Here is a 17170-nt window from a genome sequence, read left to right as displayed (position 1 = left end):
GATCTCTCACTAACCATCTTCAAACCACCTCACCCTCCTCGAAGTCCCCCGCTAGAGGGAGGGTGGGGGGAAGAGGGGACAAGCGAATGAGACTGAGGCATACTCCGCATTGACGGTATATCTCAGCCCTTACCATCATATCTCTCGGCTTGTTCGGCGAGTTTGGCCTGGTATACTAAATGCTCTCGATCTGCCATGGTGTTCGGGGTCGGGCTGTCGATGATGTGCCGAGGGAGAGAGGCTCGAACGTGGGTGTCTGTCTTAGTCGGCGGTTCCTAGAGGAGCAACGGCAGCGTTCCCACTCTCTAGCTACCGGTGGCAGCAGCACTGGTGTAAAGATGGCGTCGTAACTCCATCCGGGAAACCAATGCAATCCATGACGCCACCCCTCCCCACCTTTTTTGCCTCAATTTACATATCTTTATGATGTCTGTGTAATCCAGAAATCTATTGAAAGATAATGGCAAACACAGACTGCTATTAAAAAGATTTTGTTATAATATAATCCATTCAGCATGACAGTAGTGTGCATAGTTCACACACCAGTCATTCACAATTTTGTATTTGGCTCTGGTTTACACCTTTGACTAGTGATGGGGAAACGAAGCTTCCTGAAGCGTTGCGTCTTTCCAGCAAATTGTGTTGAAAATAGGTTCATTAAGTGAGGCTTTGATCAACACAGTGTACACTAGTGGCACCTGCTGGTGAAAATAATTTAGAGAAGCCAAATTATTATAGATTACATCCCACACGCTGTAGCGAGTGCGCAGAGTAGCCTTATTTTCTTCTACCAAAACCAATACCAAACCAATCAGGTGGTTGTTTGACAAAACGAAGCATCGAACTTCATTCATCACGTGCTTCTGATAAAGTGATACAGGCATCGGCACACCGCTTTGAAGTAAACTGCTTAGCGATTTCGACGCATGCCTCCGAGCTCCGGTATCAAACGTAACATCACTACCTTTGACCAGACAGGCACACAACTCCTTATCATTGCTGGAATCCATAATGTTATTATAATCAGATGATTTAAATCAGAGTCGGTCCAGACTACCTCAGACCCAACTCATCAGAATGCCCCCCCATGACCCAACTGGCAATTTAGATCAGTCTGATGTGGTCCTGACGGTGGCAAAAAAAAAAGGGCAGTGTGTTCTCTTTTATATATACACTACCAGTCAAACGTTTTAGAACACCTACTCATTCAAGGGTTTTTCTTTATTTTTAACAATTTTCTACATTGTAGAATAATAGTGAAGACATCATAATTATGAAATAACACATATGGAATCAAGTAGTAACCAAAAAAGTGTTAAACAAATCAAAATATATTTTATATTTGAGATTCTTCAAATAGCCACCCTTTGCCTTGATGACAGCTTTGCACATTCTTGGCATTCTGTCAACCAGCTTCACCTGAATTGCTTTTCCAACAGTCTTGAAGGAGTTCCCACATATGCTGTGCACTTGTTGGCTGGTTTTCCTTCACTCTGTGGTCCGACTCATCCCAAACCATCTCAATTTGGTTGAGGTTGGGGGATTGTGGAGGCCAGGTCATCTGATGCAGCACTCCATCACTCTCCTTCTTGGAAAAATAGCCCTTACACAGCCTGGAGGTGTGTTGGGTCATTGTCCTGTTGAAAAACAGATGATAGTCCCACTAAGCCCAAATCAGATGGGATGGCGTATCACTGCAGAAAGCTGTGGTAGCCATGCTGGTTAAGTGTGCCTTGAATTCTGAATAAATCACAGACAGTGTCCCAGCAAAGCACCCCCACACTATAACACCTCCTCCTCCATGCTTTACGGTGGGAACTACACATGCAGAGATCATCCATTCACCCACACCGCGTTTCACAAAGACATGGCGGTTGGAACCAGAAATCTCAAATTTGGACTCCAAACCAAAGGACATATTTCCAACGGTCTAATGTCCATTGATCGTGTTACTTGCCCCAAGCAAGTCTCTTCTTATTATTAGTGTCCTTTAGTAGTGGTTTCTTTGCAGCAATCCAACTATGAAGGCCTGATTCACACAGTCTCATCTGAACAGTTGATGTTGAGATGTGTCCGTTACTTGAACTCTGTGAAGCATTTATTTGGCCTGCAATTCCTGAGGCTGGTAACTCTAATGAACTTATCCTCTGCAGCAGAGGTAACTCTGGGTCTTCCATTCCTGTGGCGGTCCTAATGAGAGCCAGTTTCATCATAGCGCCTGATGGTTTTTGCGACTGCACTTTAAAAGTTCTTTAATTTTTCCATATTGACTGACCTTCATGTCTTAAAGTAATGATGGACTGTCGTTTCTCTTTGCTTATTTGAGCTGTTCTTGCCATAATATGGACTTGGTCTTTTACCAAATAGGGTTATCTTCTGTATACCACCCCTACCTTGTCACAACATAACTGATTGGCTCAAACACATTAAGAAGGAAAGAAATGCCACAAATTAAATACATTCCAGGTGACTACCTCATGAAGCTGGTTGAGAGAATGCCAAGAGTGTGCAAAGCTGTCATCAAGGCAAAGGGTGGCTATTTGAAGAATCTCAAATAGAAAATATATTTTGATTTGTTTAACACTTTTTTGGTTTGTGTTATTTCATACTTTTGATGTCTTCACTATTATTCTACAATGTAGAAAATAGTAAAAAAAAATAAAAATAAAAACTTTAATGAGTAGGTGTTCTAAAACTTTTGACCAGTAGTGTATATATATATATATATATATATATATATACAGTGAGGGAAAAAAGTATTTGATCCCCTGCTGATTTTGTACGTTTGCCCACTGACAAAGAAATGATCAGTCTATAATTTTAATGGTAGGTTTATTTGAACAGTGAGAGACAGAATAACAACAACAACATCCAGAAAAACGCATGTCAAAGATGTTATAAATTGATTTGCATTTTAATGAGGGAAATAAGTATTTGACCCCTCTGCAAAACATGACTTAGTACTTGGTGGCAAAACCCTTGTTGGCAATTACAGAGGTCAGACGTTTCTTGATTTTGTCCCACTCCTCTTAATGACTTCTCCAAGTCATTAAGGTTTCGAGGCTGACGTTTGGCAACTCAAACCTTCAGCTCCCTCCACAGATTTTCTATGGGATTAAGGTCTGGAGACTGGCTAGGCCACTCCAGGACCTTAATGTGCTTCTTCTTGAGCCACTCCTTTGTTGCCTTGGCCGTGTGTTTTGGGTCATTGTCATGCTGGAATACCCATCCATGACCCATTTTCAATGCCCTGGCTGAGGGAAGGAGGTTCTCACACAAGATTTGATGGTACATGGCCCCGTCCATCATCCCTTTGATGCGGTGAAGTTGTCCTGTCCCTTCAGCAGAAAAACACCCCCAAAGCATAATGTTTCCACCTCCATGTTTGACGGTGGGGATGGTGTTCTTGGGGTCATAAGCAGCATTCCTCCTCCTCCAAACACGGCGAGTTGAGTTGATGCCAAAGAGCTCAATTTTGGTCTCATCTGACCACAACACTTCCACCCAGTTCTCCTCTGAATCATTCAGATGTTCATTGGCAAACTTCAGACGGGCATGTATATGTGCTTTCTTGAGCAGGGGGACCTTGCGGGCGCTGCAGGATTTCAGTCCTTCACGGCGTAATGTGTTACCAATTGTTTTCTTGGTGACTATGGTCCCAGCTACCTTGAGATCATTGACAAGATCCTCCCGTGTAGTTCTGGGCTGATTCCTCACCGTTTTCATGATCATTGCAACTCCACAAGTTGAGATCTTGCATGGAGCCCCAAGCCGAGGGAGATTGACAGTTATTTTGTGTATCTTCCATTTGCGAATAATCGCACCAACTGTTGTCACCTTCTCACCAAGCTGCTTGGCGATGGTCTTGTAGCCCATTCCAGCCTTGTGTAGGTCTACAATCTTGTCCCTGACATCCTTGGAGAGCTCTTTGGTCTTGGCCATGGTGGAGAGTTTGGAATCTGATTGATTGATTGCTTCTGTGGACAGGTGTCTTTTATACAGGTAACAAACTGAGATTAGGAGCACTCCCTTTAAGAGTGTGCTCCTAATCTCAGCTCGTTACCTGTATAAAATACACCTGGGAGCCAGAAATCTTTCTGTTTGAGAGGGGGTCAAATACTTATTTCCCTCATTAAAATGCAAATCAATTTATAACATTTTTGACATGCGTTTTTCTGGATTTTTTTGTTTTTATTCGGTCTCTCACTGTTCAAATAAACCTACCATTAAAATTATAGACTGATCATTTCTTTGTCAGTGGGCAAACGTACAAAATTAGCAGGGGATCAAATAATTTTTTCCCCTCACTGTATATATATATATATATATATATATATATATATATATATATATATATATATACCCCAGTGGCACAGGAAGCCATGGAAGGCCACAATATCAATCAATCAATCAAATGTATTTATAAAGCCCTTTTTACATCAGCAGTTGTCACAAAGTGCTTATACAGAAATCCAGCCTAAAACCCCAAAGAGGATGCAATGCAGATGTAGAAGCATGGTGGCTAGGAAAAACTCCCTAGAAAGGCAGGAACCTAGGAAGAAAACTAGAGAGGAACCAGGCTCTGGCCAGTTCTCTTCTTGCTGTGGAGATTATAAGAGTCCGTGACCATTAAGGCCAGATCGTTCTTCAAGATGTTCAAACATTCATAGATGACCAGCAGGGTCAAATAATAATCACAGTGGTTACAGAGGTGCAACAGGTCGGTCAGCCCCTCAGGAGTAAATGTCAGTTGGCTTTTCATGGCAGAGCATTCAAAGGTTGAGACAGCAGGTGCGGTAGAGAGAGAGAGAGAGAGAGTGAGAGAGGGAGTGAGAGAGAGAGGGTCGAAACAGCAGTTCCGGGACAAGGTAGCACGTCCAGTGAACAGGTCAGGGTTCCATAGCCGCAGGCAGAAAAGCAAAAACTGGATCAGCCTCACAACCAGGTGGACTGGGGACGGGGACAGCCAGGAGTCGTCAAGTCAGGTAGTCCTGAGGCATGGTCCTATGGCTCAGGTCCTCTGGGAGGGGGTAGAGAGAGAGAGAGAGCGAGAGCGAGAGAGAGAGAGAGATGGGAGATGAGAGCATTAGAGGGAGCATACCTAAGATCACACAGGACACCAGATAAGACAGGACAATTACACCAGATAGGACAGACTGACCCTAGACCCCGGCACACAGACTATTACAGACTATTACAGCATATATACTGGAGGATTCTGGAGACTGAGACAGGGGGGGTCGGGGGACACTGTGGCCCCGTCCAAAGTTACCTCCTGATAGGGCCAACCAGACAGTATATAACCCCACCCACTTTGCCAAAGCACAGCTCCCACAGCACCAAAGGGATATCAATAGCCCACTAACTTACTACCCTGAGACAAGATCTCCTCTACCGCACGGACCCGAGGGGGTGCAAAACTGGACACCAAGATCACGTCAGTGACTCAACCCACTCAAGTCGAGTATAGCAAAAAAAGCCTGGCATGACGTGATCCACCCCTCCTAGGGACGGCATGGGAGAGCGTGAGCAAGCCAGTGACTCAGCCCCTGTAATAGGGTCAGAGGCAGAGAATCCCAGTGGAGAGAGGGTAGTCGGCCAGGCAGAGACAGCAAGGGTGGTTCGTCACTCCAGTGCCTTGCTGTTCACCTTCGCACCCCTGGGCCAGACTACACTCAATCATAGGACCTGCTGAAGAGATGAGTCTTCAGTAATGACTTAAAGGTTGAGACCGAGTCTGCGTCTCTCACATGGATCGGCAGACCATTCCATAAAGAATGAGCTCTATAGGAGAAAGCCCTGCCTCCAGCCATTTGCTTAGAAATTCTAGGAACAATAAGGAGGCCTGCGTCTTGTGACCATAGCATACGTGTAGGTACAGTTGAAGTTGTAAGTTTACATACACTTAGGTTGGAGTCATTAAAACTAATTTTTCAACCACTCCACAAATGTCTTGTTAACAAACTATAGTTTTGGCAAATCGGTTAGGACATCTACTTTGTACAAGTAATTTTTCCAACAATTGTTTACAGACAGATTATTTCACTTATAATTCACTGTATTCCAGTGGGTCAGAAGTTTACATACACTAAGTTGACTGTGCCTTTAAACAGCTTGGAAAATTCCAGAAAATGATGTCATGGCTTTAGAAGCTTCTGATAGACTAATTGACATCATTTGAGTCAATTGGAGGTGTACCTGTGGATGTATTTCAAGACCTACCTTCAAACTCAGTGCCTCTTTGCTTGACATCATGGGAAAATCAAAAGAAATCAGCCAAGAACTCATAAAAAAAATGGTAGACCTCCACAAGTCTGGTTCATCCTTGGGAGCAATTTCCAAATGCCTGAAGGTACCACGTTCATCTGTACAAACAATAGTACGCAAGTATAAACACCATGGGACCACACAGCCGTCATACCGCTCAGGAAGGAGATGCGTTCTGTCTCCAAGAGATGAATGTACTTTGGTGCGAAAACTGCAAATCAATCCCAGAACAACAGCAAAGGACCTTGTGAAGATGCTGGAGGAAACCGGTACAAAAGTATCAATATCCACAGTAAAATTAGTCCTATATCGACATAACCTGAAAGGCCGCTGAGCAAGGAAGAAGCCACTGCTCCAAAACCGCCATTAAAAAAGCCAGACTATGGTTTACAACTGCACATGGGGACAAAGATCGTACTTTTTGGAGAAATGTCCTCTGGTCTGATGAAACAAAAATAGAACTGTTTGGCCATAATGACCATTGTTATGTTTGGAGGAAAAAGGGGGCAGCTTGCAAGCCGAAGAACACCATCCCAACCGTGAAGCACGGGGGTGGAAGCATCATGCTGTGGGGGTCCTTTGCTGCAGGAGGGACTGGTGCACTTCACAAAATAGATGGCATCATGTGGAAGGAAAATCATGTGGATATATTGAAGCAACATCTCAAGACATCAGTCAGGAAGTTAAAGCTTGGTCGCAAATGGGTCTTCCAAATGGACAATGACCCCAAGCATACTTCCAAAGTTGTGGCAAAATGGCTTAAGGACAACAAAGTCAAGGTATTGGAGTGGCCATCACAAAGCCCTGACTTCAATCCTATAGAACAGTTATGGGCAGAACTGAAAAAGCGTGTGCAAGGAGGCCTACAAACCTGACTCAGTTACACCAGCTCTGTCAGGAGGAATGGGCCAAAATTCACCCAACTTATTGTGGGAAGCTTGTGGAAGGCTACCCGAAACACTTAACCCAAGTTTAACAATTTAAAGGCAATGCTACCAAATACTAATTGAGTGTATGTAAACTTCTGACCCACTGGGAATGTGATGAAATAAATAAAAGCTGAAATAAATAATTCTCTCTATTATTCTGACATTTCACATTCTTAAAATTAAGTGGTGTTCCTAACTGACCTAAGACAGGGAATTTGTACTAGGATTAAATGTCAGGAATTGTGAAAAACTGAGTTTACATGTATTTGGCTAAGGTGTATGTAAACTTCCGACTTCAACTGTAGGTGGGAGCAAGTCCATGTAATGGTTTTTAGGTTAGCAGTAAAACCTTGGAATCAGCCCTAGCCTTAACAGGAAGCCAGTGTAAAAAGGCTAGCACTGGAGTAATGTGATAGAATTTTGGGGTTCTAGTCAAGATTCTAGCAGATGTATTCAGCACTAGGTGAAGTTTATTTAGTGTCTTACCCCAGGTAGCCGGAGAGTAGTGCATTGCAGTTGTTTTCGGACAAAACGTTTTTATAGTATAATTTTTGCAATGTGACGAAGATGGAAAAAAGCTGCTGGTGAAATATGTTTGATATGTTCGTCAAAAGAGAGATCAGGGTCCACAGTAACACCGAGGTCCTTCACAGTTTTACTTGAAATGAATGTATGACCATCAAGATTCCTTGTCAGATCCGACAGCAGATCTCTTTGTTTCTTGGGACGTAGAACTAACTCTGTTTTGTCTGGGTTTAAAAGTAAAACATTTGCCGCCATCCACTTCCTTATGTCTGAAACACAGGCTTCCAGGGTAGGCAATTTCGGGGCTTAAAATGTTTAATCGAAATGTAGAGCTGTGTGTCGTCTGCATTGCAGTGAAAGTTGACATTGTGTTTCCAAATGACATCACCAAGAGGTAGCATATACTGTATAGTGAAAACAATAGTGGTCCTAGAACAGAACCTTGAGGAACACACGAAACTTACCATTGATTTGTCTAGGAGGACAAACCATCCACAGAGATTAACTGATATCTTTCCAACAGAGAAGATCTAAACCAGGTGAGAACTTGTCTGCATAGACCAGTTAGGGTTTCCAATCTCTCCAAAAGAATGTGGTGCTAGATGGTGATGAAAGTGGCACTAAGGTCTAGGAGCACAAGGACAGACACAGAGCCTTGGTCTGACGCCATTAAAAGGTCATTTACCACCTTCACGAGTGCGGTCTCAGTACTATGATGGGGTCTAAAACCAGACTGTAGCGTTTCATAAACATTATTTGTCTTCAGGAAGGCTTTTTCAAAAAATGTTGAGAGGAATGGGAGATTCGATATAGGCAGATAGTAGAAAATAAAAAATAATTGGGGTTTGGCTTTTTCAGGAGAGACTTTATTACTGCCACTTTTAATGAGTTTGGTACACATCCGGAGGATAGGGAGACGTTTATTATGGGCAACATGAGGGAAGCAGCTCTTTCAGTAGTTTAGTTGGAATAGGGTCCAGTAGACAGCTGGAAGGTTTAGAGGCCATTACTATTTTCGTGAATGTGTCGAAAGATACAGGATAAAATATGTTTTGTGTCTCCATTGATTCGAGGTCCGGTGCAGACTCAGGACAACAGAGTTTTGGAGAAATATGCATATTCAAAGAGGAGTCCGTAATTTGTTTTCTAATGATGATGATCTTTACGTCAAAGAATTTCATGAATTCATCACTGCTGAAGTGAAGGCCATCCTCACTTGGGGAATGCTGTTTTTAGTTAGCTTTGCGACAGTATCCCACATTTTTTGTGGGGGATTGTTTTTATTCTCCTCAATCAGGTTGGAAAAGTATGCTGATCGAGCAGCAGTGAGGGCTTTCGATATTGCACGGTACGGTCTTTCCAAGCTAGTCGGAAGACTTCCAATTTGGTGGAGTGCCATTTCCGTTCCAATTTCCTGGAAGCTTGCTTCAGGGCTCGGGTATTCTTTCTGTATACCAGGGAGCTAGTTTCTTGTGAAAAATGTGTTTTGTTAGTAGCGGTGCGACTGCATCACAGGAGGTTGGTGGCACCTTAATTGGGGAGGATGGGCTTGTGGTAATGGCTGGAGCGGAATTAGTGGAATGGTATTAAATACATCAAACACGTGTTTGATGCCATTCCATTTGCTCCGTTCCGGCCTTTATTATGAGCCGTCCTCCCCTCAGCAGCCTCCACTGGACTGCATCTAGGGATTTACGCAAGATTACGTTTAGATCCTCGGTTAGGTGGTTAACACATTTTTGTACCCCAACGTCCTTGTGTAGGTGGAGGGAGTCTGGAAGGGCATCTAGGAATCTTTAGGTTGTCCGAGAATTTATAGCGCTGCTTTTGATAATCCTTGGTTGGGGTCTAAGCAAATTATTTGTTGCGATTGCAAACGTAATAAAATGGTGGTCCAATAGTCCAGGATTAGGAGGAAAAACATTTAGATCCACAATATCTATTCTATGGGACAAAATATCCAGGATATGATTGTGGCAATGCGTAGGTCCCGAGACATGTTGGGCACAACCCACTGAGTTGATGATGGCTCCGAAAGCCCAGAAGGCCTGTAAACAGTAGCTATAAATAGTGATTGATAAGGCTGCAAAGATTTCATGACTACAACCTCAAAAGATGAAAAGGCAGTCATAATTTTTTGGGGAAATGTACATTTGCTGTCATAAATGTTAGCAACACCTCTGCCTTTGCGGGATGCACAGGGGATATGGTCACTAGTGTAACCAGGATGAGAGGCCTCATTTAACACAGTAAATTAATCAGGCTTAAGCCATGTTTCAGTCAGGCCAATCACATCAAGTTTATGATCCGTGATTAGTTCATTGACTATGGCTGCCTTGGAAGTGAAGGATCTAACATTAAACACTGCATCTAAGTACTGAGTAAAGGGTCTGAATACTTATGTAAATGTTTTATTTCAGTTATTTATTTTTTATACATTAGCAAAAATAAATAAAAACCAGTTTTTGCTTTGTCATTATGGGGTATTGTGTGTAGATTGATGAGGGGAAAAAAACAATTTAATCCATTTTAGAATAAGGCTGTAACCTAACAAAATGTGCAAAACCTCAAGGGGTCTGAATACTTTCCGAATATAGGCCAGACCTACTGCATTGAATTTACATGTCACAGTGCAAGAAGTTATCAGATCATGAAATGGCAGGTGCGCTCCAAGTCCCTGGGCACGCAGCTCGGAAATCTCCCAATTGATTAGCCTACATTTTTAGGGACAATACAATTATCCTACATAAGCTACAAAAACACAATGCAATGAAGAATTGTATTATTGTTTTATTATTGTTTTCAAAACTCTAGTCTTTTTTTATTTATTTTTATTTCACCTTTATTTAACCAGGTAAACCAGTTGAGAACAGGTTCTCATTTACAACTAAAGTGAATATGTCTTGAACACTCAAAAGTTCTGTGTTTTGAATACATGTTTGTTTCATTCTGAAAACACTGCATCTAGCCTAGACCTGATTAGGCAACCTTTTGAATCAGTTATTGAATCAGCAACCTTTTGAAGTAGTTATGGGTCTACTCCAATGATTTATATATACACTAGATGACTAATAGGGGGCACTGTGTTGAAGCCACCGTGCCTCCATCTTGGCACTCCCCCACCGTTGTAAAAAAAATATTTTGGAAGCTATAGAAATGCATTTATTAATGTCTACATTCGTTTTTGCTACATTTATTCTATTACAGACACCTTAATGCATACTTTTAAATTATGTTATGTGAGCTTTAATACCTTAAACTATCATTTTTAAACATTACTAATGTTACTGTCCCAACTAAAACAAACAAAAATACTTAAATACATGGAATTTTGTCGTTGAAACATTATTATTATTTGAAATACTGTAGAATTCCATTAATTCCTATGAAGGACTGCTCCTACTGGGGCGTGCCAATATGGCCAACCAGTAGCTTCAAAGGCTCTCAATGGCCAATACATAGCATCAGCAATCCAGGGTTTATATAGATAAACAGTATGAAAAAAATGTATGCACTCACTAACTGTAAGTCGCTCTGGATAAGAGCGTCTGCTAAATGACTGAAATGTAAATGTAAATGTCTACTCTCGACAGTTTACAAGGTCCAGAAATGCAATTTGACTGAAATTGAGGGAACGACTAAGAGAGAGCGCACTGATTTAAAGCAACAATATTACTGTAGCCTATAGGCTATGCAGACTATGCTGCAGCAAATGTACCTGTCACAAGAAAAACGTTACCAGCTGATGATGATACATGCACAATGACTTGCGTAAGGAGCGATTTCAGTGGCAACAGAAATTGTATTTTAATTTGTACAGTATTATGATATTGAATTTGAATGTAATATTTTTGAATTTGTAATGCACAAATTGAACAATTGAATTCATTAATTGAACTTGTATTTCATTATTTGAAACTGAATTGAATGAATATTGAATTCAGTTTTAAAATTCTATTTCAATTGAATTTAATATTCAAGTTTAAATATTTATATATTCAGTTTCAATATGGTAGATATTGCATTCATTGTCTGTTTATCAAGTTTACAAACTGTCATTTCAAGTTGATCAAAGTTTCATATATTCAACTTCTGAGATTGTTTTAAAATTCAGATTCAAAACCAGACACAACATCCTGGTACTTTGCCAACCAGGAAAAACAGAGGTAAACAGCCTTTCCAATCCCTATTTAATCTTGCTCTTATGACTGACTATGTTCGAACCAGGTCTCCTTAATGTCACAAGACTGTGTTAGCCCACTTAGCTACAGCCCATAGGGATGAGTTCAGGAAGCTAACGGAAGTCTTCAGGTCTCCAGCAAGATTACTCATCAAAGGAGCGTGGTTCATCAAACCACCTCCGTTACATTTCACCCCCCTTTGACCTCATACTCAGAGATCATGGCACCAATATAACTGACTGGGTTCGAAATCAGGCCTACTGAACAACAACACATTCTGAGGCAAACAGAAGCAGAAGGATCTGTGCATCCCATTTAATGAGTGTGCAACAGATGTAATTTGGTGATCCATGCATGTGATGAGCAACCTTGCCTGAGACCTGAAGACGTGTTAGTTTGACTGATGGGGTTCTAACCATAGATATGAAACAGTGATATCTCTATGGTTTTAACCCAGGTCTCCTGTGCACCAGACAATGCAACTTTTCAGGTCTCAGACAAGTTACTCATAACACGAGTGTGGTCACCGAACCACCTGTGTTACACTTCACCCCCGCCACCCCTTTGACCTCCTCCTTGAAGAGAACCATCCAGGTCACAGCACCAATGCCTAGGCTTTAGCTCAACAGGCTAAGACAGTCTTAACCCAATCAGTCACATGTTAACCTTACATGTAGTGTACAAAACATTAAGAACGTCTGCTCTTTCCATGACATTGACTGACTAGATGAATCCAGGTGAAAGCTATGATCCCTTATTCATGTCACTTGTTAATCCACTTCAATCAGTGTAGATGAATGGGAGGAGACAGGTTAAAGAAGGACTTTTAAGCCTTGAGACAACTGAGACATGGATTCAATCAATCAATCAATCAATTTTATTTTATATAGCCCTTCTTACATCAGCTAATATCTCGAAGTGCTGTACAGAAACCCAGCCTAAAACCCCAAACAGCTAGTAATGCAGGTGTAGAAGCACGGTGGCTAGGAAAAACTCCCTAGAAAGGCGAAAGCCTAGGAAGAAACCTAGAGAGGAACCAGGCTATGAGGGGTGGCCAGTCCTCTTCTGGCTGTGCCGGGTGGAGATTATAACAGAACCATGCCAAGATGTTCAAAAATGTTCATAAGTGACAAGCATGGTCAAATAATAATCAGGAATAAATCTCAGTTGGCTTTTCATAGCCGATCATTAAGAGTTGAAAACAGCAGGTCTGGGACAGGTAGGGGTTCCATAACCGCAGGCAGAACAGTTGAAACTGGAATAGCAGCAAGGCCAGGCGGACTGGGGACAGCAAGGTGTCATCATGCCCGGTAGTCCTGACGTATGGTCCTAGGGCTCAGGTTCTCAGAGAGAAAGAGAGAACGAGAGAATTAGAGAGAGCATACTTAAATTCACACAGGACACTGGATAAGACAGGAGAAGTACTCCAGGTATAACCAACTAACCCCAGCCCCCCGACACATAAACTACTGCAGCATAAATACTGGAGGCTGAGACAGGAGCGGTCCGGAGACACTGTGGCCCCATCCGAAGAAACCCCGGACAGGGCCAAACAGGAAGGATATAACCCCACCCACTCCGCCAAAGCACAGCCCCCGCACCACTAGAGGGATATCCCCAACCACCAACTTACAATCCTGAGACAAGGCCGAGTATAGCCCACAGAGGTCTCCACCACAGCACAAACCAAGGGGGGGCGCCAACCCAGACAGGAAGATCACGTCAGTAACTCAACCCACTCAAGTGACGCACCCCTCCCAGGGACGGCATGAAAGAGCACCAGCAAGCCAGTGACTCAGCCCCTGCAACAGGGTTAGAGGCAGAGAACCCCAGTGGAGAGGGGAACCGGCCCGGCAGAGACAGCAAGGGCTGTTCGTTGCTCCAGCCTTTCCGTTCACCTTCACACTCCTGGGCCAGACTACACTCAATCATATGACCTACTGAAGAGATAAGTCTTCAGTAAAGACTTAAAGGTTGAGACCGAGTCTGCGTCTCTCACATGGGTAGGCAGACTGTTCCATAAAAATGGAGATCTATAGGAGAAAGCCCTGCCTCCCGCTGTTTGCTTAGAAATTCTAGGGACAATTAGGAGGCCTGCGTCTTGTGACCGTAGCGTACGTATTGGTATGTACGGCAGGACCAACTCGGAAAGATAGGTAGGAGCAAGCCCATGTAACGCTTTATAGGTTAACAGTAAAACCTTGAAATCAGCCCTTGCCTTAACAGGAAGCCAGTGTAGGGAAGCTAGCACTGGAGTAATATGATCAAATTTCTTGGTTCTAGTCAGGATTCTAGCAGCCGTATTTAGCACTAACTGAAGTTTATTTAGTGCTTTATCCGGGTAGCCGGAAAATATAGCATTGCAGTAGTCTAACCTAGAAGTAACAAATGCATGGATTAATTTTTCTGCATCATTTTTGGACAGAAAATTTCTGATTTTTGCAATGTTACGTAGATGGAAAAAAGCTGTCCTTGAAACAGTCTTGATATGTTCGTCAAAAGAGAGATCAGGGTCAAGAGTAACACCGAGGTCCTTCACAGTTTTATTTGAGACGACTTTACAACCATCTAGATGAATTGTCAGATTTAACAGAAGATCTCTTTGTTTCTTGGGACCTAGAACAAGCATCTCTGTTTTGTCCGAGTTTAAAAGTAAAAAGTTTTCAGCCATCCACTTCCTTATGTCTGAAACACAGGCTTCTAGCGAGGGCAATTTTGGGGCTTCACCATGTTTCATTGAAATGTACAGCTGTGTGTCATCCGCATAGCAGTGAAAGTTAACATTATGTTTTCGAATAACATCCCCAAGAGGTAAAATATATAGTGAAAACAATAGTGGTCCTAAAACGGAACCTTGAGGAACACCGAAATGTACAGTTGATTTGTCGGAGGACAGACCATTCACAGAGACAAACTGATATCTTTCCGACAGGTAGGATCTAAACCAGGCCAGAACTTGTCCGTGTAGACCAATTTGGGTTTCCAGTCTCTCCAAAAGAATGTGGTGATCGATGGTGTCAAAGGCAGCACTAAGGTCTAGTAGCACGAGGACAGATGCAGAGCCTCGGTCTGACGCCATTAAAAGGTCATTTACCACCTTCACAAGTGCAGTCTCAGTGCTATGATGGGGTCTAAAACCAGACTGAAGCATTTCGTATACATTGTTTGTCTTCAGAAAGGCAGTGAGTTGCTGCGCAACAGCTTTTTCTAAAATTTTTGAGAGGAATGGAAGATTCGATATAGGCCGATAGTTTTTTATATTTTCCGGGTCAAGGTTTGGCTTTTTCAAGAGAGGCTTTATCACTGCCACTTTTAGTGAGTTTGGTACACATCCGGTGGATAGAGAGCTGTTTATTATGTTCAACATAGGAGGGCCAAGCACAGGAAGCAGCTCCTTCAGCAGTTTAGTAGGAATAGGATCCAGTATGCAGCTTGAAGGTTTAGAGGCCATGATTATTTTCATCATTGTGTCAAGAGATATAGTACTAAAACACTTAAGTGTCTCTCCCGATCCCAGGCCCTCGCAGAGCTGTGCAGATCCAGGACAGCTAAGCCCTGGAGGAATACGCAGATTCAAAGAGGAGTCCGTAATTTGCTTTCTAATGGTCATGATCTTTTCCTCAAAGAAGTTCATGAATTTATCACTGCTGAAGTGAAAGCCATCCTCTCTTGGGGAATGCTGCTTTTTAGTTAGCTTTGCAACAGTATCAAAAAGAAATTTTGGATTGTTCTTATTTTCCTCAATTAAGTTGGAAAAGTAGGATGATCGAGCAGCAGTGAGGGCTCTTCGGTACTGCACGGTACTGTCTTTCCAAGCTAGTCGGAAGACTTCCAGTTTGGTGTGGCGCCATTTCCGTTCCAATTTCCTGGAAGCTTGCTTCAAAGCTCGGGTATTTTCTGTATACCAGGGAGCTAGTTTCTTATGACAAATGTTTTTCGTTTTTAGGGGTGCAACTGCATCTAGGGTATTGCGCAAGGTTAAATTGAGTTCCTCAGTTAAGTGGTTAACTGATTTTTGTCCTCTGACGTCCTTGGGTAGGCAGAAGGAGTCTGGAAGGGCATCAATGAATTTTTGTGTTGTTTGAGAATTTATAGCACGACTTTTGATGCTCCTTGGTTGGGGTCTGAGCAGATTATTTGTTGCGATTGCAAATGTAATAAAATGGTGGTCCGATAGTCCAGGATTTTGTGGAAAAACATTAAGATCTACAACATTTATTCCATGGGACAAAACTAGGTCCAGAGTATGACTGTGGCAGTGAGTAGGTCCAGAGACATGTTGGACAAAACCCACTGAGTCGATAATGGCTCCGAAAGACTTTTGGAGTGGGTCTGTGGACTTCTCCATGTGAATATTAAAATCACCAAAAATTAGAATATGATCTGCTATGACTACAAGGTCTGATAGGAATTCAGGAAACTCAGAGAGGAACGCTGTATATGGCCCAGGAGGCCTGTAAACAGTAGCTATAAAAAGTGATTGAGTAGGCTGCATAGATTTCATGACTAGAAGCTCAAAAGATGAAAACGCCATTTTTTTTTTGTAAATTGAAATTTGCTATCGTAAATGTTAGCAACACCTCCGCCTTTGCGGGATGCACGGGGAATATGGTCACTAGTGTAACCAGGAGGTGAGGCCTCATTTAACACAGCAAATTCATCAGGCTTAAGCCATGTTTCAGTCAGGCCAATCACATCGAGATTATGATCAGTGATTAGTTCATTGACTATGACTGCCTTTGAAGTGAGGGATCTAACATTAAGTAACCCTATTTTGAGATGTGAGGTATCACGATCTCTTTCAATAATGGCAGGAATGGAGGAGGTCTTTATCCTAATAAGATTGCTAGGGTGAACACCGCCATGTTTAGTTTTGCCCAACCTAGGTCGAGGCACAGACACAGTCTCAATGGGTATGGCTGAGCTGACTACACTGACTGTGCTATTGGCAGACTCCACTAAGCTGGCAGGTTGGCTAACAGCCTGCTGCCTGGCCTGCACCCTATTTCACTGTGGGGCTAGAGGAGTTAGAGCCCTATCTATGTTGGTAGATAAGAGGAGAGCACCCCTCCAGCTAGGATGGAGTCCGTCACTCCTCAGCAGGTCAGGCTTGGTCCTGTTTGTGGGTGAGTCCCAGAAAGAGGGCCAATTATCCACAAATGTTATCTTTTGGGAGGGGCAGAAAACAGTTTTCAACCAGCGATTAAGTGCTGAGACTCTGCTGTAGAGCTCGTCACTTCCCCTAACTGGGAGGGGGGCCAGAGACAA

At 42.7% G+C, this 17170-nt stretch overlaps 1 protein-coding gene across 2 annotated transcripts in view; it reads right to left on the bottom strand.

Annotated features, from left to right (window-relative positions):
* The window catches only part of LOC123492149 (14-3-3 protein epsilon), a 50742-nt gene extending 50393 nt beyond the window's left edge, over positions 1-349 (bottom strand). Inside the window, exon 1 of one of the 2 annotated variants that reach the window (XM_045224157.1) lies at positions 134-349. In XM_045224157.1, coding sequence (XP_045080092.1) covers positions 134-197 — 64 coding nt within the window. In that variant the 5' untranslated portion in view covers positions 198-349. The remainder of the gene's footprint in view (positions 1-133) is intronic. The other variant, XM_045224156.1, reaches the window with a different exon arrangement.
* Positions 350-17170: the final 16821 nt, after the last annotated feature.

Source organism: Coregonus clupeaformis, chromosome 13 (genome assembly GCF_020615455.1).
Source record: "Coregonus clupeaformis isolate EN_2021a chromosome 13, ASM2061545v1, whole genome shotgun sequence".
Taxonomy (NCBI): Eukaryota; Metazoa; Chordata; class Actinopteri; order Salmoniformes; family Salmonidae; genus Coregonus; species Coregonus clupeaformis.
The sequence above is the reverse complement of the archived record's forward strand: the minus strand, read 5'-3'. Positions and strand labels throughout refer to the sequence as shown.